Source organism: Saccopteryx leptura, chromosome 1 (assembly GCF_036850995.1).
Source record: "Saccopteryx leptura isolate mSacLep1 chromosome 1, mSacLep1_pri_phased_curated, whole genome shotgun sequence".
In the NCBI taxonomy this organism is placed as follows: Eukaryota; Metazoa; Chordata; class Mammalia; order Chiroptera; family Emballonuridae; genus Saccopteryx; species Saccopteryx leptura.
The window spans coordinates 256,948,268-256,973,400 of record NC_089503.1 but is presented as its reverse complement, the minus strand read 5'-3'; the positions used below and the strand labels follow the sequence as shown (position 1 = coordinate 256,973,400).

Genomic DNA, 25,133 nt, shown 5'->3' with positions numbered 1-25,133 from the left:
ATCCCGGTCGGGCGCATGCGGGAGTCTGTCTGACTGCCTCCCCATTTCCAACTTCAGAAAAATACAAAATAAATTAAATTTAAAAAAAAAACAGTGTTGGCCCTTAGCGCAAAACCCCCCTAGGAGGTGGCACAGTGGATAGTGTCAGGCTGGGATGAAGAGGACCCAGGTTCAAAACCCCAAGGTTGCTGGCTTGAGCAGGGGTCACTCACTCTGCTGTAGCCCCTCAGTCAAGGCGCATAGAAAGCAATCAACGAATAACTAAGGAGGTGCAAAGAATTGATGCTTCTCATCTCTCTCCCTTCCTGTCTGTCTGTCCCTATCTGTCCCTCTCTCTGTCTCTAACACCAGGAAAAAAAAAAAGAATGAAGTTCCAAGTTGCCACCCTAACACATAAGGCTCTGTATGTAATCCACCCACCCTCCTCAGTCACCTGGCTCTAGTCATACCAGCCTCCTCAGAGCTCTCCATGAGGGCCAGGCACTTGCCTGCCCATCTTTACACTGGCTATTTCCTCCACCTGGAACTTGTTTCCTCACCTGAGGCCCCTGATCAGATGCCAATGAAAATGGACACCCTCCCCCTCTACCCTGTACTTCTTCACAGGCACCTCCTAAAATGGATTTCCCTTTTTGTTTCCTCCAAGGGGGGATCTATTCTGTTCATTGCTGTGGCCCCAGGGCAAAGCCCAGGCACATAGTAGATGCTTGGTATCTGCCAAAATACAGCTTTGGCTTAGCCAAATGGGACTGTGAAGAGACCCTGAACATGAGGAGCAACAGTGGGGGTAGTCAGGGGTGGGGAGAAATGGCTCCTGGGGAAGAGTCCAGGCCTACTGATGAGGCACCCCCCCCATGCCTCCAAAGGCCCCGCCCACCTCTACCCCCAACCCCAGTCACCAGGCCAGCTCCAGGTTTTGGTGAGGGCAGTGGGGGAGGATTTAGGTTAGAAGGATCAAAGAAGGCAAACCAAGCACACAGCTCCAGCACTAAGTCAAGGTCTTTACTTCTCAGAAGTGATGGCTAAGGAGAAGAGGAAGGGGAGGGTGAGAGGAAAACAGAAAAAGCCAGAGAGAGAGAGGAGGTGGGGAGAGAGGGGACAGTAAACCACTGTTCTATGAAGTCTCAGGAGGCAAGTGCTCAAGGTAAAAAAGAGTCCTGGAGGATCATCCGCGGCTGCTGGAAGCATCTCGATTTCCTTCTGTGTTTAAGTCCTTGGGGGGAAAGGCCGCTGCCGCTGCCGCATTAAATAGTTATGTACATCGCAGAGTCCCAGGCCATAGGCAGGCAGGGGAAGGAGGGTCATTTCACCAAGGGCCGAGTTTTATCATCATCACCACACTGGTGGGCTTTGTACTTTTTCACCTCTGCCATGTACTTGGCCCACGCATCACCTTTACTTGTTAATACCTGTGGGAGGGGGTACAGGGGCACACAGGGGGGTTGGGAAGGGGATGCCAGGAAGGCCAGGAACCAGGGTCAGGGCTGTCCTGAGACAGTTGATCCACCCCCAGCATCACCACCCCAGAGGTCCTGGGTTTGAGGTAAAGACATTCAGACAGAGTCAAGTTATCTGGGGCATTGTTGAAAGCCCTCCTCCCAAACCCAGTACCCCCCATCCAGGCCCAGATGCTAGACAGGAAGAAACAGGGCTGGTTAGCCAGGTGCTGAGACTGGAAAAAAAAAGGCCTGGCCTGCTCACCTCATCCTCCGTCTTCTGCTTCTTGGCTACTATTCCCGTCTTGAGGGCTAGTTTGTTCCCGCCTCTGCGCTTGCCCACCTGGGTGAAGGGACAGAAGACTGCAACGGTTACAGGAGCCGGGCCCGCCCTTGGCGGTGCTGAGGCCCACTACACCTTCCTAGCCCGGCCCGGTGGCCCGTCCCGACGCCGCGCCCAGCTCCGCCAGCCGGCCAACCTGCGCAGCAATCAGAGAGGAGCACACGCAACTCTTAGCGCCTGCCCTGGGCCCATGATACCCAGGCAGTCCTGGGTCCCCAGGCTGCCCTCCCAGGGAGCAAGAAGAACCCCCACATCAGTGGGTATGGGCTTTGTCCTCACTCTCCAAACTGAAGCCTCGCCCTCCCCTAGCAGTGACAAAGCAGGCAGCAACAGCTCCTTTTATTAAGCACTTACTGTATACCAAACCCTGTGGCAAGTGCTTTGCATGGATCATCTCCTTTCACTTTCACAGTTACAACTATCCCATTTTCTACATGAGGAAACATCTCTGAAAAGGAAATGTCTATACTCTCGGTCATGCTGGCAGCAAACCATGGAACTGAATTCAGGGTCAGGTGGGTTCAAGCCACAGAGCAGCATCCTTAACAACCAAGCAACACTGTGTTCCCTGCATCTAACCTAGGCTGGCCTCTTTAAGGGTGCTCCCACAACAGCCCCTCAATGAATAAATGAAAAGAGCAGTGACAACTATTGCTGCTACTCTTGTTTAAGGAGGGACACTTTTCTCCCACAGTTCACACAGCAACCCAGTTCCTGACACTTCCCCTTCTTCAAACAGTAGTTTCACTCTGGATTTTTGTCCTGGTCCTCCATCTTCTCCCATTGATTGATGGTTTCATGTGCCCCATGGACTGCAAGAGGCTTAATAAGCATCATCCCACCCCACCCCTCAACTAGGCATTAAGTGACCCATTTTTGGTGGATGAAGGAACTTAACCCCAAGTCTATTCTTCTCAAGTCAACATTTTTTTCTCCACTCCACAGGAGCTTGATCTCAATACCAGAGACAGAGCAAGCTCAGAGATAACAATCAATACAGACGCCATTTATTTAGCCTAAAAGTTCTCAACCTCACACTAATGACTTGTAGCTAGATCATTCTTTTCTAGAGAATTGGGGGTTGGGGTACAAGGAGAGCTGTCCTGTGCATTGTAGAGTGTTAAGCAACATCCCTGGTCCCTACTCAGATGTCAATAGCACCCCTCCCTCAGTTGTAATAACCAAAAATGTCTCCAGACTTCGCTAAGTGGGAAGTGTATTCCCAATTGAGAATGACTGGTTTTGGCCTTTCTATAGGACAGACCCCATGCCAACCATTTTTCCAGGATGACCTCACTGAACTCTAACATCGGAAAATGAGATGCTGTCCATTTATCCAAATAAAAAAATTTAAGGTAAGCCACACCAGATGCTACTAAATTAGCGATCTTGTCTATCATGTTCACCAGGGCATATTCAACACCTAGCACAATGCCCAGCAGAAGATAAAGTGGACAGTGAACAAATGAGACTCAAAGAAGCCAAGCAAATTTCCTAATTACAGAACAAGCGGTTTGAGTCTCTAATCTACACATCTTAGGCTCCAGATTTGAACTTTATCCCCTTCCGAAGAGTGGTAGGTGGTCCCAGTATCCACAGTTCTGGAACCACTCAAACAGGTATCTTGGTATCCTGGTTTCCCCATGCCCGGCTCCCGGTTCTCGCGGGCAAGCTACTGGGGTCCCCAACATTCGCCCCCAAACCTCTCTAGTCAGGAATCCATATTCCTCATCTTGAGAGGGTGACCTGGATGTTCCCCTCATCGGGGCCGGAAGGTAGACCTGGATCCCGATCCCCTTTCTCGGGCCCGATTACCCCAGCCAAGGAAGGCCCTGGCGCCCACCCCCACCCCCGTGGCTCCTTACGAAGCTGAGTGTGGGGCCAGGGCCGCCCTTCCTCTTCGGATCCCCAGGACCCGCGGCGGCAGCGGTAGCTGGCTGATCTGGTCGCGGCGGGCCCGGGGGCGGCTCCTCCTGCCGCTGGCGCTGCTCCTCCTCCATCTTCCGCTTGAACAGCTCGAGGAAGCTGCCGTCGTTGGCGAACAAGTTCACGCCACCTGACACTGGGCTCGACATTTCCTCGTCACCGCTCTCGGGTGATGTCCCAGGCCCCGATTCAGCCCATCGGCTCCCGCCGCCGCCCGCCGCGGTGCCCGGTGCCTCCCGGCCCGGAGGCTCCGCCCGTCTCCCTCGGGCAGCCATTTTGTCACCAAGACCCGCGCAGAGGCCTCCGGGAAAGCCTCTCCGGCCCGCGCTTGGCGCCCGACTTGTCAGTCCCGGGCAATGCATGCCGGGAAGGGCTGTCCGGCCTGCAAGCGTCCGCAGTAGGGGCGGGACCCGAGGGGTGGGACAAAGGAGGGGTTAAAACGGCGCGGTGTACCCAAGTCCTCTGCCCCGCGAGATCCAGCTAGACTTGGACGTGAGTTACGCAGACATGGTCTCCCCGGACTATTGTCTAGGGCTGCAGCTGGCTCTGCAGAGTGAGGTTCCCTCTTGGGACTGGGGGCGCATAGCTTTCTGGGGCTAGAATCCCCTTCTTGGCACCAGACATAATCTCATTTGGAGAGGAATCCCCTTTGAGGCTGTGTGCTCAGCTGACACCTTGCAACATAGGTCCCTAACTAGATCTAGAGAGTATAGCTATCCTGGATCCCCGGACTACAAATGAGGGTGTTCTGGGTTGGATACCTGTCTCTGGGATGGCGCTCTCATTTGGAAATGGGGACACAGCCCTGTGGAGCTGGGGTTCAGGGTATTATTTTATGAGCTAGAATGCCCACATGAAGCTAGAAGTATTTATTTTTCTTTCTTTTCTTTCTTGTTTTCTTCTAGGCCAGGGCTATTTTTCTAAACTAGAGTCTCCCAGCTTAGAGTAAAGAATGTCCGCAAAAAGCCTGGGACTCAGCTAGTATTCCTGCCAGTGCAGAAGTTCAAACAGGGAATTCGCTGAACTGGAGTCTTCCCTTCCACAGGAAGCAAACTGCAAGGAAGTTTTCCGGAATAGGGTTCTTACCAAGACAAGGAGGCATTTGCAGGTGTGATTTCTGCTCTGGTGTGCAGAGCATGGGTATTCAAGGAGCACCGAACAAGAATCTACGGACCTTGTGCACCACTGGAGTCAGTTCTCCCTCTAACCCTCTCACAGGCCCAGGATCTGACTTCAGCTAACTAATCAGTTCGTCTGTGATTGGTTTGCATTAGAAGCCAGGTGTCGCACGGAGAAAACGGACCTGAGACAATGCTGGGACCCAATCTGGATATAGGGGGAAATGATAGAAACGAGGTTGAACCTACGGACTCAGGCCAAGGCGGACCTGGGACTAACTTAAGGACAGGGCATGGACGGGGTGTTTGGCTGGTTGCTAAGGAGAAGAAGCTACCGGGACGTGCGAGTGATTGGTGAAAGTAAAAAAAGATGTAGCCAGTGAAAAGAGGGCTGCGAGACTTTGGGTCCAATCAGTAAAGGGGAGTATTCTGGAACGTACCATATGTTAATTAGGAAGGGAGCGTCTTTGGGAAAACAGTCGGGAAATCGACGAGGTAAACCCTGGAAATTGAAAATATGGCTTCTGTTGGCGCCTAAAAGTCAGGCTATGAAGAAACTAGCTCGGGATGCTAGCCCTGATGGAGAGAGGGCAAAGAATTTTTCCCTGTAGGTGCTTTGCGTGGTACGCTCCGCTTGGTCACGTGAGCCGGTTCTAAGATGGCGGCAGGGGTGGCCGGGTGGGGGGTTGAGACAGAGGAGTTCGAGGATGCACCCGATGTGGAGCCGCTGGAACCTACGCTTAGCAACATCATCGAGCAGCGTAGCCTTAAGTGGATCTTCGTTGGGGGCAAGGGTGGAGTTGGCAAGACCACTTGCAGGTAAGAAGGCTGCGGCGGAGACCGGGAAGACCGGTAGGATGTACCACTGGGCGAAGGGGAGGCCAGGGACCGGTTCTTCCACCTAGAGCTGGGCACTTGGATTGGGCCGGGGTCTTCCGCGTTGCGCTCTCTACCAGTTACCGGGAGCAAATGGAAGATACCTCCTGAATGCAGGCCTGGCACCCTCTGAGTTGGACCATTTCCGCTGGAGCTCAAGGGCCGAACTACATTGAACCCAGCGCATGGGGGCCGGGAGAACACTTAGATGTCCAAATCAGCTGGACCATACCAGAGCGAGCTCAGAGTAGGGAGAGGGGCTCCGGAGCAAACTCTTAGTCTGGTGAACCTTGTTAGTTTGTACCCACTGGCGGGGGTGTGGTGGGGGGGCGGCACGTTATGAGACTCTTTCAGTCAGCCTGTTGGACAGGGAGTCATCCCTGGGGCAAATTATCCTGGACGAGTGGACTGAACCATCCTGAGTTTAGCAGGAGGTTCTAAGGACTCCTTAGCTTAGCCTTGAGGAGATGCAAGGGACCCCTTAACTATGTTGGCTGGACAGCTGGAGCATACTGCTCTGTGTCTGCAGAGAAGAAGCAGGTGTCAAGTCAGACTGAACCTCACAACTCTAGCCAACTAGAAGGGTCATAGGTGAGGTCTGAGAGGGTCCCTTTGCAGGGATTGAGACTTGTTCTCACAATTACTCATATTCTCAAAACCCCTGCTTCTGAACCCCGCATCTCTCCCATGCAGGCAGACCTAGGGAGTAGAGCCTGACCCCTTACTCCCTGCCTTTTGACCTTTTCCTTGCCCAGCTGCAGCCTAGCAGTCCAGCTATCCAAAGGACGGGAGAGTGTTCTGATCATCTCCACGGACCCAGCCCACAACATCTCTGATGCATTTGACCAGAAGTTCTCCAAGGTACCCACCAAGGTCAAAGGCTATGACAACCTCTTTGCCATGGTGAGTAGAGCGAGGCTCAGCTCCCAAGTCTGGCAAAGGCCTGTTCAGGCCTTTCCTGAGAACACCTACCATCAACTACAATGTCTTGCCCAGTTTACATTCTTTGTTTCTCTGGTTTTACCCATTCTTCAACATACCCACAGCAAAACAATTGAGGAATGCTTGTGGAGCAAAAAGGAAGGCAGAATAACCAAAGTTTAGTGAGCAAGGGGAGAGAGACATCAGAAAAGTCCATCAGAGCCACATGGTGTAGGACCTTGTAGGCCTCTTGGAGCAATTTAGCTTTGATTCCAAGTGTAATAAGAAGCTGTTCGGCCTGACCAGGCGGTGGCGCAGTGGATAGAGCGTTGGACTGGGATGCAGAGGACCCAGGTTCGAGACCCCGAGGTTGCCAACTTGAGCACAGGCTCATCTGGTTTGAGCAAAAGCCCACCAGCTTGAACCCAAGGTCGCTGGCTCCAGCAAGGGGTTACTCGGTCTGCTGAAGGCCTGCAGTCAAGGCACATATGAGAAAGCAATCAATGAACAACTAAGGTGTTGCAACGCGCAATGAAAAACTAATGATTGATGCTTCTCATCTCTCTCCGTTCCTGTCTGTCTGTCCCTGTCTATCCCTCTCTCTGACTCTCTGTCTCTGTAAAAAATAAATAATAATAATAAAAAAGTAAAATAAAAACACTTTACTCTTAAAAAAAAAAAGAAGAAGAAGCTGTTTGTTTTGAGCAGGGCAATGTCATTATAGCTTAATTCACTTTTTGAAAAGTAGCCTGTGGCCTGACCTGTGGTGGCACAGTGGATAAAGCATTGACTTGGAACACTGAGGCCACCAGTTCAGGTCCCTGGGCTTGCCCGGTTGGGGCACATACAGGAAGCAACTACTATGAATAGATGCTTCCTGCTTCTCCCCTCTCTTTCCCACTCTTCCTATCTTTTTCTCTCTCCAAAAATCAATAAAAATAAAACAAAAATAATAAAAAAAAGAAAAGTAGCCTGTGGCTGCCATGGGGTGGATAGATTGTAAGTTGAAGGTGGAAGTAAAGAGACTAACAAGAAGCCTGGGACAGTGACCAGGCAAGAGATTATGGCAGCCAGTCCTAAGGTGGAGGCAGAATGTTGAGGGAGAAATGGCAAGATTTGGGATGTCTCTTGAGAGTCAAGTTATGCAACTGATTGGTTGTAATGGGTGAAGAAAAGAAATGAAATAAGTACATCTCTTAGTTGGCTCCTGAGCAGCTGGGATGGGGAAGACTAGAAGAGGAACAGGTTAAGAAGGGGCAAGTCAGGAATTCCATTTTGACCATAATGAATCCAAGGTACCCACTGAATGTCCAAGTGAGGACATAAGGACAGTAGCTTAGCTGTGTGAGCTTGGAACTCAGAGGAAATTGACATTGATTTGAAATTGTAGGAGATTGGTGTTTAAAGCTGTGTGAGCCTGAGCAGTGGTGGTGCAAGTGGATAGAGCACCCTAGTTCGAAACCCAGGATCACTGGCTCTGACTCCAAGGTCACTGGCTTGAGCCCAAGGTTCGATCCCTGGTCAAGGAACGCACAAGAAGTAATCAATACACAACTAAGTGGAGCAGCGAGTTAATGCTTTTCTTTCTTTCTCTCTCCCTCATCCCCTCTTTTTCTCTCTTTCACTCTCTCAAAAAAAAAAAAATTTTTTTTTTTGTATTTTTCTGAAGTTGGAAACGGGGAGGCAGTCAGACAGACTCCCACATGCGCCCGACCGGGATCCACCCGGCATGCCCACCAGGGGGCGATACTCTGCCCATCTGGGGCATCGCTCTGTTGCAACCAGAGCCATCTAGCGCCTGAGGCAGAGGCCATAGAGCCATCCTCAGCACCTGGGCCAACTTTGCTCCAATGGAGCCTTGGCTGCAGGAGGGGAAGAGAGAGACAGAGAGGAAGGAAAGGGGGAGGGGGAGGGGGGTTGGGCCTTGAGGTCCTGCAAACCGGTGTAAGAGCTAATAGTAGGTGGAGAATGGCCTGATGGGGGAGGGACTTAAGAACACAGTGGAGAAGGGAAGGGCCCCTGACCAGCAGGAGAGGAGAAAGAGAGATGGTAGTGGTGAATAAGAAACAGGTTTTTGCGAAGGGAGGGGAGGGGGATCTCAGAGGGAAGAGACCCGAGCACAAAAGAGGTCCATAGAGGGACCAAAGAAGTCCCAAGAGAGGGGCACCGCCGGGGATCAGACAGGAGGGAAAGAGAGTTGGGAGTCCTCAGAGAAGGAAAGATCAGGAGTGGAGGTTTTAGGTGAGGTTTCTCTGGCCAGAAAAAGGCCTGCGCAGTGGAACAGGCGGCACAGAGATTAAGGACAGGTGCATGAATAACTAGAAGCTGTGTATGTAAGAGATTTCCAATGAGTCCCCAGCTTTTTTGGCGATAGTTAAATTGGTGAGGGTGTTAACACCGAAAGTCCCTTTAGGAGGCTAATTCAGTGGGTTCTGTGGCCTGGCCACAGCAGAGAAGAACAGTTTCTTCTTCTTTAAGGAGGGAGATTCCTGTGCCCCCACGGCCACCCTCAGTCCTCAGAGTGGTCAGATTTGAGTATTAGCATCCTAAAACTCAAGGTCCGGCCACGGACAGAAAAGGTAAAGTGGATGTGCTCCGGACGTCTCCACAGCACATGCACTCGGACGAAAAAGACTTCCCTGATGTAGCTACGGTTTTGGACAGGGAGTCTCGGAGGAAAGAACTGAGGGGAGGCTGGAGGCAGGGGACTTACCGCACCATGCACCCAAGTGGGTGGAAGGTCGGAGATCCTGGTTCTTTCTCGGAGGGGACGGAGAGAGGAGCAGTCCTTGCAGACTTCTAACTCCTCCCGGGTTTTCGGCACCAAAATGTAAGGTATTTTTCCCTGCTGAGAAGGAAGGAAGGGGCCGGAGCCACCAAGTGTGGAATAACAAAAGGCTTTATTGAGTACAGAGCGCGCATCCCGCCCGGCAAGGTTCCTTGGCCCCAAGGTAAGATGGAGGCCAAGGAAGTCACCCCCCAAAAATTTTTTTAATTAAAGTATTTTAAATGTGAGACAGAGAAGCCCAGAAACAACCTGAAGGCATATCAGCATTTAGGGTCCAGTAGTGAAGGTGGCTGAGAAGGAGCCACCAGAGAGGTAGGAGGAGAGCCAGAGGGTATGGGCTCCTGAGCTGCAGGAGGATAAAGAAATTAGGCAGAAAGAGATTGTTCACTCCAGCAGGCACATCTGTTTATAGAGAAACCACCCTGGGAGTGGGGGCAAACGCCTGCCTGGAGTAGGTGAGCTGAGGAAGCGGAGACAGTGATTGCCATGATGGGGGCTAAGAAATGGGGCCATCGCTGGAGGGAGACAGAAGCAGGATTAAGGAGGGCTTTTTTTTTTTTTTTTAGAAAAGAGATATTAGACCACATTTGTTTCCTGAGGCAAATGCTCCAACAGGGAGGGAAAAGTGATGTTGCAGGAGGAAGTGAGGATGCCAGCAGAGGGCTGTCCTCGAGTGGAGTGAGCTCCATCCAGTGCACAGACTCATGATTTGGACTCCTCCAGGGCCAGGAATGCAGAGGTGGGGGGGGGGGGATACAGATGTTGACAGCCTTTGTGGCTTTTCGTTCTGTTTGAGACCCAGGTGAGGCACGGGTCTCTGCAGAGAGCAAGGAGCAAATAGAATAGCAGGGGTTGAGGAGGGATAAGATGTGACATAAACACGCCCAAGATTGAACTGTGTGGCTGTCAAGTGCCTATTGGAGTTTATGATTAGGAATGGGGAGCAATGACCTGTGGTGGCGCAGTGGATAAAGCCTTGACCTGGAATGCTGAGGTCGCCAGTTTGAAACCCTGGGCTTGCCTGGTCAAGGCACATATGGGAGTTGATGCTTCCTGCTCCTCCCTACCTTCTCTCTCTCTCTCTTCTCTGAAATGAATAAATAAAATAAAAATAATTTAAAAAAAAAAAGAACAAACAAAAATAAATGTGATGAGTAAGCCATGCAAGGAAAGGCTGGAAGTTAAGGAGAAAGGAAGGCAGGGCAGTGGGGTGTGACTGCACTGATAGATGAGATGGTGGGGGAAGGCTCATGCTAGAGGAATAACGAGGAAACAGTCAGGGTCCAGGTGGGGGAATAGCCAGTGAAAGCCATACAGAGGGCTTTGGCTTCCCTCTGTGGCCACTGATCACAATTTGCAATTTTCCATCTGTTTTTGAAATTGACTCTTTGTGCAATCAGGAGGCCTTAGTGACTGAGAGAGGGTCATGGAACCTTAGGGGTCCCCCCAGCCTCCTCTCTGATGGAACCTTAAACAGAGCTGAGGTTGAAGCCCCCTATGGGCTCCTCTGGTCCTGGTGCCACCCAGGTGAGAAGACCCTGGGAGTATCAGCAGCAGCCTGAGTCTCGATCCCTTGCCCCCCCACCAGGAGATTGACCCCAGCCTTGGTGTGGCAGAGCTGCCTGATGAGTTCTTCGAGGAGGACAACATGCTAAGCATGGGCAAGAAGATGATGCAGGAAGCCATGAGCGCCTTCCCAGGCATCGACGAGGCCATGAGCTATGCAGAGGTCATGAGGTCAGGCCCAGCGGGCTGGTGCTGCCTGTGGTTGGGGTGGAAGAGGGAGCAGAGTAGGCCTGACCCTCATCTCCCCACAGGCTGGTGAAGGGCATGAACTTCTCGGTGGTGGTGTTTGACACAGCGCCCACAGGCCACACGCTGAGGCTGCTCAACTTCCCCACCATCGTGGAGCGGGGCCTAGGCCGCCTCATGCAGATCAAGAACCAGATCAGCCCCTTCATCTCACAGGCAGGCAGGGCCCGAGGGCATCCAAGTGTCCCCTGGGTGGGAGCTAGCCCCCAGTCCCCCAGAGGTGCAGTGACAAAGGCCTTTCCCACGCACAATCCCTCTGGGTCCACAGTTCCCAATGGGTGGGGTGGATCTTCATTATAGGGGAACTGTCTACCCACTCTAGGGGACGTGATGTCCCTGTCCCCATCTACTGGGTACCTCAGACAGAGTTTGAAAGCACATATTCCAGAGCCAGGGAGCCCAGGTTCAAATGCTTTGCACTCTAATGTGACATAGCTATGTGACCTATAGCAAATCACTTACCTCTCTGGGCCTCACTTTCCTTGTCTGTCCAATGGAGAACACTTGTTATTAGTAGTATGACAGTCATATTTATTACACACAGCCCAGCTCCCAGGTAGTGTGTTTAGTCCTCCTATGGGGACCTGTGCCTCAACTAGTCACATTTGTAGAGCACTTACTCTGTGCCAGGCACTGTTCTGAGCATGTGACATGTCAGATAATGTAGTATACCAGCTCTTGGAGCTAAGGTCTACACATGGGTAAACTAAGCCTTTGAGAGATCAGGCCACCTGGCCACAATCCCACAGAAGAGGTAGAGATGGGATTTGACCCTGTGGTCTGCTCAAGGGCCTTTTAACCACTGGGAGGTGTCAGGAGCCATCCACCCTGGGTGTTTAATGAGCCCCCAACCCAGGAGGTCTAGCAGCCGCAGATAAACGTCAAGCCTTCCCGTGCCACCACCCCCAGATGTGCAACATGCTGGGCCTGGGCGATATGAACGCAGACCAGCTGGCCTCCAAGCTGGAGGAGACGCTGCCCGTCATCCGCTCTGTCAGCGAGCAGTTCAAGGACCCTGTGAGTCATGGTACAGGTGGACAGTGAGAGGCTCCAGGGACAGGGCCGGCATGTGGGCCTCACTGTCCTCTTTCACACCCTGCAGGAGCAGACGACTTTCATCTGCGTGTGCATCGCTGAGTTCCTGTCCCTGTACGAGACGGAGCGGCTGATCCAGGAGCTGGCCAAGTGCAAGATCGACACACACAACATCATTGTCAACCAGCTCGTCTTCCCAGATCCTGAGAAACCCTGCAAGATGTGTGAGGCCCGCCACAAGATCCAGGCCAAGTACCTGGACCAGGTGTGCATGCCCACCCACCCACCCACCCACCCAGCCCTCACACCTCTGATCCTGGCAGTGGGGCCTGGCCCAGCCTCGCCACAGCACTGCCAGCCATTCACTCTATGCTTTGACTCAGCTCCATCCTGCCTCTGACCTCTACCCCAGCCTCCTGCCCTTCACCCCTACTTCAGACCCTTTTCCCTAATTTTGGCCCTGGAGGACTGTGGCTGGCCTGGCCTGGAAACCTCTGAGGAGCTGAAGGTCCAACCCCAGAATCTCTGACCTCACTGGCGCCACTCCTACCTGTGACCCCATGAAGCCTCTGACCTTGGGAGTCCCTCAGCCTAACCCTTTCAATCAACCTACATCTGTGTCCCTGCCCTGCAGCCAGCCCCCTGACCACTGCCCTTTGCCCTCTGCCCCCTGCCTCGGCCATAGATGGAGGACCTGTATGAAGACTTCCACATTGTGAAGCTGCCTCTGCTGCCCCATGAGGTGCGGGGGGCGGATAAGGTCAACACCTTCTCCGCCCTCCTCCTGGAGCCCTACAAGCCGCCCAGCACCCAGTAGCACCGCTGCCAGCCCCAGCTGCTACCATTTCCACCCACCCTCCACGCCACCAGGGCAGAGTTTGCACAAAGTCCCCCTATAGTATGGGGGGGAGCCACTTGGGAGTGGAAGGCGGGGAGGGCGTCTGTTCCCCCTGGTGGAGCTGGGGAGGCTGTAACTACTCCCCCACCTCTTTCCGCCTCTTACTCCTCAATAAAATGATCTTAAACCACTGTGGGTATTGGTACGAGGGTTTGGGAGTCGGCGCCTCCACGTGCAGTTGCACAGTTTGTACATTGCACAGAGATATCATCAAAAGGGGTGCAGCACAACAGACCTAACAAAGGTGTTTATTATGGTGATTTTGGAACTTGATGTCTTCAGTAAGGGGGTACTTTTTCTAGCTCTGCATGGGTAGGGGTATACTTGCCATAATCCCTGGGGTAGGAGAGAGGGGCATATACCCCCTTTCTTTGAGGCTCAGTGTGGGAACCAGGAGGTCCCGTGGAGAGCCTCAGGCTGGTGGGGAGCGGATTAGGCTGGCAGCAGCTCAGCACTGCCTGCTGTTTGGTTTTGAAATTAGTGGGCACCCTGGGCAGAAGCTGGGCTGGCCAGACTGGGGATTAACAGTTTTCACCCCACCCACCCCCAATTCCTGCCTCTGTGGAATTGTATCAGCTTCTCCCAGCACAGCTACAACTAGGGACAGATTAGAGGACAAGATGGCAGAGGACTCAAGCTAGAGGGACCCCTGACGTCCTGTCCTGCCTATAGGGCCATCTCAGAGTGGTCTCATGTTTCCTATAGTTTGAACTTGATCCCTAAAATAGAAAATGTGGCCATTCACAGAACAAATTCACCTGACCCTGAAAGGGTCAGCACAACAGCCTGGAAGGCACCCAGCAGGCCCCCTGACCCCCTCTACTCCTCTGCCACTGCCTGGACAACCATGTTCATCCCCACCTGGAAGACTCAGGACTGGGAAGGCCTCCAGTGTTTGCAGATTCCATGCCAGAGCTGGTAGGGGCTGGGGAAATGGACGAGAGGTGCCTGAGGATACACATGAGCAGGAAGTGGTGTTCAAACTGCACTCCCAGGGTCTGGGTGTGTCAGGGTGTGCATGTGTGTGTGTAAGGAGAAGCCAGGCACAAGCCCAGACATGTGCTCAACTGGATTTCACTGGGTGTGCACAAGCTGTGTGGGCACTTTGGGGTGGCACTTGTAAACAAACACGGTGGTACAACCCACAACAAAGACCCCAGGCTCCCAGCTGAACTGCCTGGGTTCAAATCCCAGCTGTGCCATGAAAAGGCTGTCATTTGGGCCTCAGCTTCCCTACCAGATAATAGAAGTGACAAGCACCAACTTCTTAAGCCTGTTTGTAAGGACTCAGTGAAATGAAATAACATTTTTACACAGCACCAGGAATTTACCTGCCAAAGAGCGTTGTGTTAAAATTTGTTTCAGTTAAGCATGTGAACTAGCTTGGGCATCCTGCCCCTAGCCCAGCAGGGTGCAGCAGTCAAGTGTGGGGACACTGTGAACTGGAGGAGGGAGATGAGCACAGGAGGGGGGAAGAGGCTGGCTGCAGTGTGTATGAAAGGGAATGGGGGCCTCTGTTCAGGAATGGAGCCCAATCAACTTGAAGTCTGTCCCTTCCCCAGGGCCTGCAGCCAGCAGTGACACCCCTCATCCACTTTTATGGGCTGTCTGGCAGCTGGACAGTGAAGGAGCACATTTGAGGGTGGCCAGCCTGGGCCAGTTCTTAATTACCCCAGGTGGGGCTGACATCTGCGAGGCTTGGAACAAGGTGTCCTGGCTGGCAGTGCTGGGTGGGGCCGTATAAAGCCATCCTCACTCCTAGCACACACGGTGGATGCAAAAGACGTAGGGGCTGGATGCCTGAGTCCCCACCACTCCCACACCAGGCTGAGGATGGGAGGAATGGGATAGGGAGGCTGTTTGTGCCAGGCTGGGAGTGTCCCCTTTGTAGGAGTGTCTGTGAAGGGAGGACATCTGTTCTGTATCCATGCCAAATGTGGGGACAAGTCTTTGTGTCCCCAAGCTTATGTGCTCATGGCAATGCTGAGAGGGTCTAAGATCTGAGGTGTGTGTATGGGGGGAGGCGTGCCTGCTCACCACAGTGAGGGGCATTGGAGTGGGTGTCATCAATGTGCAAGTGCAGGTGAGTGTCATGAGGGTTACGGGTATGACTCCATCTGGATGTGCCCCTCAGGGTCTGCAGGACTGTTGAGGAGAGGTCGTTGTATGGATGTGTCCTTGCAACACTGATGGATCTTAAGGACTGCAGAAGCGTGTGCAGCTATGTAAAGGGCAGGCATCCCCACATCTATTGTGTGACCACAGGTATAGCTTTGTGCAGGAAAGACCAGGAATAAATTATGCTACCACCCTCTGTGGGGTGGTGTGTGAAGGCTTCCTGGGCTCTGGGTGGGGTCTGCACTTAGCTGATTGTGTGAGCTCATGTGTGTCTGTTACATGGCATGATCAGGAGGAATACAGAGCCTCTGGGTTTCCGCCTGTGTGTTCCTAGGTAGCTTTTTGGTGGCTGAGAGCCTGTGGGTTAGGGTCCATCAGCCTTATACCTGAATGTTGGAGGCGGTAGAGTTAGGTGTGTCTTTTGTGACTTTGTGACAGTACCTACTGCCCTCTGGATCACTAGGGTTGTGTCAGTGTTGAGGAAAGCTAAATTTGTGCCTGGGTCTACATATGTGTTTCTAAGTACATTTTTGTTAGTGTATGATTATAGGTGACGTTGGAGTGAACCAGCCTCACTGAATAGTGTGTGTGTGTGTGTGTGTGTGTGTGTGTGTGTGTGTGTGTGACTGAGGACAGTCCCTGTCCCCTCCCCCAGCCCTAGGTCCAAATCTGTTGGACCTGCCAGTGACTGCCAACGAGAGAGATGGGGAGGAGCAAGAGAGACATGGGCAGATTTCTCCCCTTGCTCCAGGTAAACTGGCCAGACTTCTCCAAAGTTCTAAGGCTGCAGCAGAGGGGGGCGGGCCAGGGAGGGACCATCCACGCCCATTCCTCAAACCCCTCCTGCCACAGGGTCTGGCTTCAGCCCCACCCAAAGCTGAAGCCACAAACCCATCTCATCCCTGTCCTGGTGTGTCCTGCACCCACCGTCAGGTGAGTAGGGCCCAGGCCCAGGGGAACAGGGGGCCATGAGGACAGGTGGGCCTGTGGGCAGGAATCAAGCAGGAATCCATCAGAATCATCAGAGTATGGAGTCGAGAGTTTGGAAGGCTGGAGAATGAACAGAGGAAAGGTCAAGGTGGACCCAGGAGAAGGGGAAGGATAGGGAAGGGTGGATAGGCTGGGCCAGCTGTGCAAAAGAGGGAGCCAGCTGGAGGCAAAGGGGCTGCAGGAGAGGACCTGGGGGCCTGGAGCCTTGTTGACAGGACTTCTAGGGCTTTAAAAGGGAGTGCAGGGGCGGAGGAAGGGCAGAGATTGGGAGCTAGGGGAGTGGAGGGATGGACAGAGGTGAGATCTGAGAGAGAGGAATGGTGTGTAGGGGGTCAGTCAGAGTCCTAAGAACCTATAAATGGAGGCACTGGGGAGTAGGGGAGGCTGTAGATGGAGCCCAGGAAAACTGGATGGATGAGATAGAAGGCAACTTGGTTGACTCAGAGGTTTGGGAGGTAAGAGCTGGTGAGAGGGTCTGAGGAGGTAGGCGCAAGATGTGGGGAACAAAAATCCAATAGGAGGGTGGCCTGTTAGAGAAGGCTTGGGGAGAACTGGCAGCTAAAGACGGAACTGAGCAAGGCAGGGAGGAGACTGGTCCGAGAAGGTGGCCGTGTACGGGAGGGAACGTTGAGCTGAGTCACCTCGTACACTCCACCAGCACCCGCAGCCCCCAGTCCCTCCCACCCGGTCTCCGGTAACTCGGCCACAGGCGGGGGTCCGGTCCAGCCCCACTTTCTCTGGCCTGACAGTCACGTTGCCGCGATGACCGTCACGTACACAGCCCGTGTGGCCAACGCGCGCTTCGGCGGCTTCTCGCAGCTGTTACTGCTGTGGCGCGGCAGCATCTACAAACTTCTGTGGCGGGAGCTGCTCTGTTTTCTCGGGCTCTACATGGCGCTGAGTGCCGCCTATCGGTGAGGCGGAGCGGGGTGGGCATGCCAGCCACAGTGGGCTGGAAAGGGGCACGGGTGTGCCTGGGGGCGCGGGAAGATAGATCTGCAGCTGGGGAGGGGCTTACCCATAACTCCGCACTCCTCCCTCCAGCTTCGTGCTGACGGAAGAGCAGAAGCGCTACTTTGAGAAGCTCGTCATCTACTGCGACCAATACGCCAGTCTCATCCCGGTCTCTTTCGTGCTCGGTGTGTTTGCGTTCCCGAGCTCCCCCATCCGAAGAAACCCATTTCCATTCATGCATTTTGGAGATGCCCCCATTCCTGCCCCTCTGAGACTCCCCTCAAACCCAACTCCAAAGACCCCCATTGCTGCGGGGTTTTCTTTGTTTTGTTTTTTTCTTGGGTTTTTTTTTTTTTTTTTTTGTATTTTTCTGAAGTTGGAAACGGGGAGGCAGTAAGACTCCCGCATGTGCCCGGGATCCACCCGGCATGCCCACCAGGGGGCGATGCTCCGCCCATCTGGGGCGTTGCTCTCTTGCAACCAGAGCCATTCTAGCGCCTGAGGCAGAGGCCATAGAGCCATCCTCAGCGCCCGGGCCAACTTTGCTCCAATGGAGCCTTGGCTGCGGGAGAGGAAGAGAGAGAGACAGAGAGGAAGGAGAGGGGGAGGGGTGGAGAAGCAGATGGGCACTTCTCCTGTGTGCCCTGGCCAGGAATCGAACCCAGGACTCCTGCACGCCAGGCTGACGCTCTACCACTGAGCCAACCGGCCAGGGCCATGCTGCGTTCTTTATGGCAGGTGTGGCCCCTTGGATATCGTCACCTGGTCACAGTGCACCTTTCAGAGTTCTATGTCACCCATATGCTTATCTCTGGTTACCTCAGGGACTCCCCTTTTCTGTCTACATAAGATTACTAGTGCCCTTATCCTCATGTTCTGGACCCCAGGGACCTCCTCCAGGAACTTCATATGAATCCATCAAGTCCAGCCTAGGAATTATTTCTCTGACAAGTCCTGGCCCCTAGCCTTCTTCCCATTGATCTCTTCCCACATGGATGGGGGTGACCAGCCTACACCAGGATCCTTGACATAAATCTTGTACCCAACCCCTTCACACATTTCGAGCTCAGGGTTTTCCTGTAGCCTCCATGAAAACATGCCATGTGCCCTGTGTCTCTGCCTCCATGCTGTGATCGCGACCCCCATCCCAGATACATTCCAAATAGCGGGAGCGACCCAGACTTCTCTGGCCACTTTAACCTCAGGGCTAGAACCCCAACTTCCCAACCCAGGAGGCCTGGCGTGGTCAGGGTGACCGCCTGCCCAGTGTCGGTGATGCAGACCCTAAATCATTCCTCTTTCCACGACCTGGGCACCTAAATCCCTGAACCTAGAGCCTCCATTGAGCCCCTATTCTCGGCTCTGCCACAGGCTTCTACGTGAACCTGGTGGTACACCGCTGGTGGAACCAGTACCTCTGCATGCCGCTGCCCGACCCACTCATGTGCATAGTGTCGGGCACGGTGCATGGACGCGACGAGCGCGGCCGCCTCTACCGGCGCACGCTCATGCGCTACGCCGGGCTCTCGGCCGTGCTCATCCTGCGCTCCGTCAGCACCGCGGTCTTCAAGCGGTTCCCGACCATTGACCACGTGGTGGAGGCTGGTAAGGTCCTGGCAGGAAGTGGGGACAAGGCCAAGACAGAGGGCTGGGTGAGTGACTCCAGTAAGGACAGGAAGGCGGGTCGAGTAACCCCAACTTCACCCATCCAGGGTTTATGACTCGCGAGGAGCGCAAGAAGTTTGAGAACCTGAACTCATCCTACAACAAGTATTGGGTGCCCTGCGTCTGGTTCTCTAACCTGGCAGCACAGGCCCGGCGTGAGGGCCGCATCCGCGACAACAGCGCCCTTAAACTGCTGCTGGAGGTGGGTTTGCCAGCTGGTCATTCATACAAAATGCCAGAGAATTTGTACCTCACCTCCCTGGAATTGTGTCAGGGGATGGCTTGCAACGCGCCTTCCACGAGGCTAATCACAAACATTCTTATATAGAATTCCCCAGTGCACATCTACCTCTATGGGGCCCCGCCCGAGCTGTACACGCAGCGCTAAATACTCTCCCTCCTGGGAGCCCCCAGAAGCACATGCCACCACCTTCCACCAGGTGACCACTCACCTCCATTTCAAGTACCTACACTTAATCCCCACGCGTGAACTTACAAGTCAGGTCCCCTTATAACTTGTATCTGCCCCCCCAGGAGCTGACTGTGTTTCGGGGCAAGTGTTCGATGCTCTTTCATTACGACTGGGTCAGCGTACCTCTCGTCTACACCCAGGTAACCCTGCTGTGCCTCCGTTTAGATTCATCCTCAGATGCACTTGGTCTCAAAGGGAAACTTAAGGCCAGCTAAGACCCCCCTCACAGTGACTCCCAATCCTATCCCTGGTCTCTCAATGAGCCTGAGGCTCGGAGAGCCCTGACCTGGCAGCTGCCCGCCCCCAGGTGGTGACCATCGCGGTGTACAGTTACTTCCTGGCCTGCCTTATCGGTCGCCAGTTCCTAGACCCTGCACAGGGCTACAAAGACCACAATCTGGATCTGTTTGTACCAGTCTTCACTCTGCTGCAGTTCTTCTTCTATGCCGGCTGGCTCAAGGTGGGTGGGCTCCCAGACCAGGATTCGGGGAATGGGGTGGGCAGGGGTTCTCAGGTCTCCATTTACCTCCATCCACCCCACTAAGGTAGCAGAGCAACTCATTAACCCCTTTGGAGAGGACGACGACGATTTTGAGACCAACTTTCTGATCGACCGCAACTTCCAGGTGAGACTGCTGTGACAATCCATCCTCGGGCTCCCAAAGTGGCCCTACGAAGACTTGCCACCTCGCCTCTGAACCCTTCTTCTCTCTTTGGTATTGCACTCCTACCCATCCTGAAGGGTCGACCCGCAGTGCCCGCGCTTTGGTACCCCCCACCTAGTCCAGTGTCCACGCCTACAGGTGTCAATGCTGGCTGTAGACGAGATGTACGACGAACTGGCCATGTTGGAGAAGGACTTGTATTGGGACGCGGTGGAGACTCGGGCCCCCTACACCGCGGCCACCGCCTTCCTAATGCAGCAGCCCTCCTTCCAGGGCTCCACATTCGACATCACGTGAGCCAGCGGGGTGGGCGGGGCTTCTTGGGGGCGAGTTTTATGGCTCTAGCAGTGGTAGTCAACCTGGTCCCTACCGCCCACTAGTGGGCGTTCCAGCTTTCATGGTGGGTGGTAGCGGAGCAACCAAAGTATAAATAAAAAGATAGATTTAACTATAGTAAGTTGTTTTATAAAGATTTATTCTGTCAAACTTAGCGAAAATCTGACATAAAGTACTTGGTAAGTAATTATAATTATATGCTTTAACTTGCTGTAACTCTGCTTTATAAATTTTATAAAGTTACTTCCCTACTTTATAAATCACCATTACTGTGGAACCGGTGGGCGATTAGAAAATTCTACTACTGCCTGACCTGTGGTAGCTCAGTGGATAAAAGCGGCGACCTGGAATGCTGGGCTCGCTGGTTCAAAACTCCGGGCTTGCCTGGTCAGGGCACATATGGGAGTTGATGCTTCCTACTCCTCTCCCCTTCTCTCTCTCTCTCTCTTCCCCCCCTCTCTAAAATAAACAAATAAAATCTTTAAAAAAAAGAAAAGAAAGAAAATTCTACTACTAACAGAGATACAAAAGTGGGCGGTAGGTATAAAAAGGTTGACTACCCCTGCTAGGGGAAATGTCTGGTTGAGAGGGCTAACAGGTCAAGGGCTAAATTCTGGAAATTTGAGGTTGAGAGCTAAAGTCTATGAGGATAGGGATTAGGGTCAAGGGCTGGTACCAGGCCACTAACTGGGGTCAGTGCTAAGGTCTAAGATGAGGACTGGATGAGTGGCCAGGGGCAATACGATGCCACAACTGAGGCTTTGAGGCCTAACTTTGAGCAGAGCGGGAGCTCTCAGGTGAGGGGCCAAATTCTTTTGGGATGAGACAAACAGTTGGGTAGACCCAGAAAAAAAACAGCGGCCTCAGTCGCAGCTCTGTCAACCAAGGAGAGGGGTGTGGACGCAGTGCTGACCCCCTGTCCATCTCACAGGCTGGCCAGGGAGGACATGCAGTTCCAGCGGCCGGACAGCGTGGACGTGCGGCTGGGCGAAGTGCACAGTGACTTTTTGCAGCGCCTCCTGCCGATAGGCCCGGGCATGACCGCGGGCCTGCTGGGCCGGCGCCTGTCCTTGCTGCGCCGCAAGAACAGCTGCGTGTCAGAGGCGTCCACCGCCACCAGCTGCGCGTGCACCAGCGCCCTCGATGGCGCGACCCCGCATTGCGCCTGCGGAGACCTACTGCTGGACTCCACTCTTCGAGAACTGGAACCCGAGCCTCTTACTGGGCCAGAGCCGCCAGTCCTGGGTCCCACCACTGAGCCCTTCACCACAGTGCTCATGCCCGCGCCCCGGGGGCCAGCTCCGCCCTGGCTGCCCAGTCCCATTGGCGAGGAGGAGGAGAGTCTTGCCTGAGACCCTTGGGTCTAGGATCCCCAAGAACAGGAAAGCAAAACCCACACGCATCCAGGAAGCGGTCCGGGTCTGCATAAGGCGCACGTGGATTTCACCCACTGGCTTTTGATGTCCTTGACCAGCACTCCTGTCTTCACATCAGGCCTGTGTTTGTCTTCTGTGGGCCAGGCACTGGGCTGAGGGTGGGAGATTCTTCCAGCAGCTTTGAGCAGCTCATCCTTCACACTAGTTCTACTTCCCACCCCTCATTGTAGGAGAGGCCCCTATCAGTGTGACCTGCCTGTATTGTTTCCTTAAAATGGAGGTGTGAGTGCCTACCTCTTTGAGTTATAAGGATGGAGATGTAATGACAGCTTTACAATATTTGGTACATAATAAGTGCTCAATAAAACGCTAGTGGTTTCTATTCAAATGTTAGCCTGACTTTTCCTGCCAGGCATTATGCTAAGTCAGATTAGAGAAACTTTCCAGGTTATCTCATGATGCCCTGCCCACTTCTTCCCAAACTTCACTCTCTGCAATGGCCCCATCAGTGTGCACAACCTTACTCATTCATTAATGTATCAGCCACAGTCTTAGGTCCACAGCTTCCTCCTGCCAACCTTGATTTATGATTCTGCAATCAACCTCTCCACCCCAAGTCCCTGGATTCTCAGATACCTTTTAATACCTCCTGGTATTAATTTAATCATATGCCAGTGACTCTGGCATTTATTAATTTGAATTTATTGGTTTAGAGAGAGGAAGGGAGAAAGAGAAACACTGATCTGTTCCTGTATGTGCCCTAATAGGATCGAACACATACCTTTGTGTTTTCAGATGATGTTCTAACCCAGTGGTCCCCAACCTTTTTTGGGCCACGGACCAGTTTAATGTCAGAAAATATTTTCACTGACCGGCCTTTAGGGTGGGATGGATAAATGTATCACGTGACCGAGACAAGCGTCAAGAGTGAGTCTTAGACGAATATAACAGAGGGAATCTGGTCATTTTTAAAAAATAAAACATCGCTCAGACTTAAATATAAATAAAACGGAAATAATGTAAGTTATTTATTCTTTCTCTGCAGATCAGTACCAAATGGCCCACGGACCGGTACCGGTCCTTGGCCCGGGGGTTGGGGACCATTATTCTAACCAACCAAGCTATATGACCAGAGCCACCAAAGACTCCTGTATTTAGAAGCCAGGATCCCTCCCCTGCCTCTTGACCCATATATCCAACTGTTCTTTTCTTCTCTTTTTAAAACATTTTATTGATTGATTTTAGAGAGAGAAAGGGAGAGAGAAATTTTGGTTGTTCTACTTTCCTTTCTCTCACTCCTCTCCACATCAACCCAGTAGTAACTCTCAACAGTTTGGTCTTCAATTGTATCCAGATTCCAATTATTTTCCCTTCTTCTAGGTTCCCCATCATGGCTAGAGCCCCCATTGTGTGTGTGTGTGTGTCTCTCTCTCTCTCTCACACACACACACACAGCTAGTCTAGTGATCTCTGCCCTAGTCTCCCAGCTCTAGCCCTAAACCCCCAGAGTCAGTTCCTCTCACAGCAGCCAAAGGGAGCCTACGAACACCTGAATCAGGTAACATCCTTCCTTTGCTTAGAACACTCCATGATTCCTACCCCACTTAGAATGAAAGCTCAAGTCTTGCTCTGGTCAGGTAGCTCAGTTGGTTAGAGCATCATCCTGACATGCCACGGTTGTGAGTTCAAGCCCCAGTTATGGCACATACAAGAATCAAGCAATGAATGCTTAAAGAAATGGAACAAGTCAATGTTTTTCTCTCATACTCCCCTTTCCTCTCTCTAAAATCAATAAATAAAAATTAAAAAAAAACAAAACTAAAGTTCTCCCCATAGCTCATGAGGCCCTGAACAATCTCCTTGCCCTGTTCCCTCCCTTCCCTTTACTCACTCCACACTATCCCTCTAACCCAGCAAGCAAGGTTTCATCTCAGGGCCTTTGCACATGCTATTCCCTCTGGCTGGATTACTCTTTCCCAGATACTTACATGGCCCCTCTCTCACCTCTTTCATGTCTCTGCTTAAATTATGTAACTTCCTTAATGAGGTCTCCTTTGTTGGCCTTTTATTATAAATCACCACCTCCCTTGCCCTGGCTAGGCCAGTTGGTTGGAGTGTTGTCCTGATATACCAAGGTTGTGGACTCAATCTGCAGTCAGGGCACATACAAGAGTCAACCAATTAATGTATAAATAAATGAAACAACAAATCAATGTTTCTCTCTCTCTCTGTTCCTCCCTCCCTCTCTAAAATCAATTTATTTTAAAAGTGCTTTGTCTTTATTTTTATTTTATTTTATTTTTTTTGTGAGAGAGACAGAGAGAGGGACAGATAGGGACAGACAGAGGAAGGAAGAGATGAGAAGCACCAATTCTTTGTTGCGGCATCTTAGTTGTTTACTGATTGTTTTCTCATGTGTGCCTTGACTAGTGGGCTACAGGAGAGCAAGTGACCCCTTGCTCAAGCCAGCAACCTTGGGTTCAGAACAGCTACCTTAGGCTTCAAGCCAGCAATCTTTGGGCTCAAGCCAGTGACCATGGGGTCACATCTATGATCCCATGCTCAAGTCAGTGACCCTGTGCTCAAGCAGGTGAGCTTGTGCTGAAGCCGGATGAGCCCGCACTCAAGCTGGCGACCTTGGGTTAGGAACTTGGGTCCTGTACATCCCAAGCTGACACTCTATTTACTAAGCCACTGCCTGGTCAGGCAAAAGTGCTTTGTTTTTAAAAAAATAAATACTGTGCCAGACCTGTGGTGGCACAGTGGATAAAAGCATCGACCTAGAATGCTGAGGTTGCCAGTTCGAAACCCTGGTCAAAGCACATATGGGAATTGAGGCTTTCTGGTCCTCCCCTCCTCTCTTCTCTCTCTCTCCTCTCTAAACAATAAATAAATAAAAATCTTTAAAAAATTATAAATAAATACTTATAAAAATTCAAAAAAAAATTTTTGCCACCTCCCCAATCTACCTCCTGCATCTATCACTTCTCTCTGCTTTATTTTCTCTATAGCACTTCTCACATCAAACTTTTTTTTCTTTTTCAGAGACAGAGAGAGAGTCAGAGAGGGATAGACAGGGACAGACAGACCGAAAGGGAGAGAGATGAGAAGCATCAATCTTTAGTTTTTCGTTGCGCATTGCGACACCTTAGTTGTTCATTGATTGCTTTCTCTTATGTGCCTTGACCGCGGGCCTTCAGCAGACCGAGTAGCCCCTTGTTGGAGCCAGCGACCTTGGGTCCAAGCTGGTGAGCTTTTGCTCAAACCAGATGAGCCCGCACTCAAGCTGGCTACCTCGGGGTCTCGAACCTGGGTCCTCAGCATCCCAGTCCGATGCTCTATTCACTGCGCCACCACCTGGTCAGGCTCACATCAAACTCTTATGTTTCCTTTATTGTCTGTCT

At 52.4% G+C, this 25,133-nt stretch overlaps 3 protein-coding genes across 13 annotated transcripts; 2 read left to right on the top strand and 1 right to left on the bottom strand.

Annotated features, from left to right (window-relative positions):
- Positions 1–981: 981 nt before the first annotated feature.
- On the bottom strand, positions 982–4,051 carry TRIR (telomerase RNA component interacting RNase). Of its 2 annotated transcripts, XM_066348081.1 has the most exons (3): positions 3,645–4,040; positions 1,702–1,779; positions 982–1,409 (listed from the first exon to the last, which is right to left on the bottom strand). In XM_066348081.1, exons 1-3 carry the CDS (start codon positions 3,978–3,980, stop codon positions 1,302–1,304), a joined length of 522 nt encoding a protein of 173 aa, XP_066204178.1. In that variant the 5' UTR covers positions 3,981–4,040; the 3' UTR covers positions 982–1,301. The 2 variants fall into 2 exon arrangements, with proteins under 2 accessions (XP_066204178.1, XP_066204179.1); XM_066348082.1 differs by lacking the exon at positions 982–1,409 and having other exon boundaries at positions 1,703–1,779; positions 3,668–4,051.
- Positions 4,052–5,213: 1,162 nt separating this feature from the next.
- GET3 (guided entry of tail-anchored proteins factor 3, ATPase) lies at positions 5,214–13,284 on the top strand. The gene is made up of 7 exons (XM_066348080.1): positions 5,214–5,642; positions 6,455–6,602; positions 10,997–11,145; positions 11,226–11,376; positions 12,130–12,237; positions 12,323–12,520; positions 12,941–13,284. Exons 1-7 carry the CDS (start codon positions 5,482–5,484, stop codon positions 13,070–13,072), a joined length of 1,047 nt encoding a protein of 348 aa, XP_066204177.1. The 5' UTR covers positions 5,214–5,481; the 3' UTR covers positions 13,073–13,284.
- Positions 13,285–14,937: 1,653 nt separating this feature from the next.
- Positions 14,938–23,145, top strand: BEST2 (bestrophin 2). Of its 10 annotated transcripts, XM_066348070.1 has the most exons (13): positions 14,938–15,158; positions 15,288–15,418; positions 15,927–16,022; positions 16,124–16,204; positions 17,081–17,175; positions 17,306–17,400; positions 18,587–18,820; positions 18,928–19,082; positions 19,415–19,492; positions 19,660–19,812; positions 19,898–19,978; positions 20,156–20,310; positions 21,285–23,145. In XM_066348070.1, exons 3-13 carry the CDS (start codon positions 15,975–15,977, stop codon positions 21,703–21,705), a joined length of 1,596 nt encoding a protein of 531 aa, XP_066204167.1. In that variant the 5' UTR covers positions 14,938–15,158; positions 15,288–15,418; positions 15,927–15,974; the 3' UTR covers positions 21,706–23,145. The 10 variants fall into 10 exon arrangements, with proteins under 10 accessions (XP_066204167.1, XP_066204166.1, XP_066204168.1 ...); XM_066348069.1 differs by lacking the exon at positions 15,288–15,418 and having other exon boundaries at positions 14,939–15,158; XM_066348071.1 differs by lacking the exon at positions 15,288–15,418 and having other exon boundaries at positions 14,940–15,158; positions 17,011–17,175; positions 21,285–23,144.
- The last annotated feature ends 1,988 nt before the right edge of the window (positions 23,146–25,133 follow it).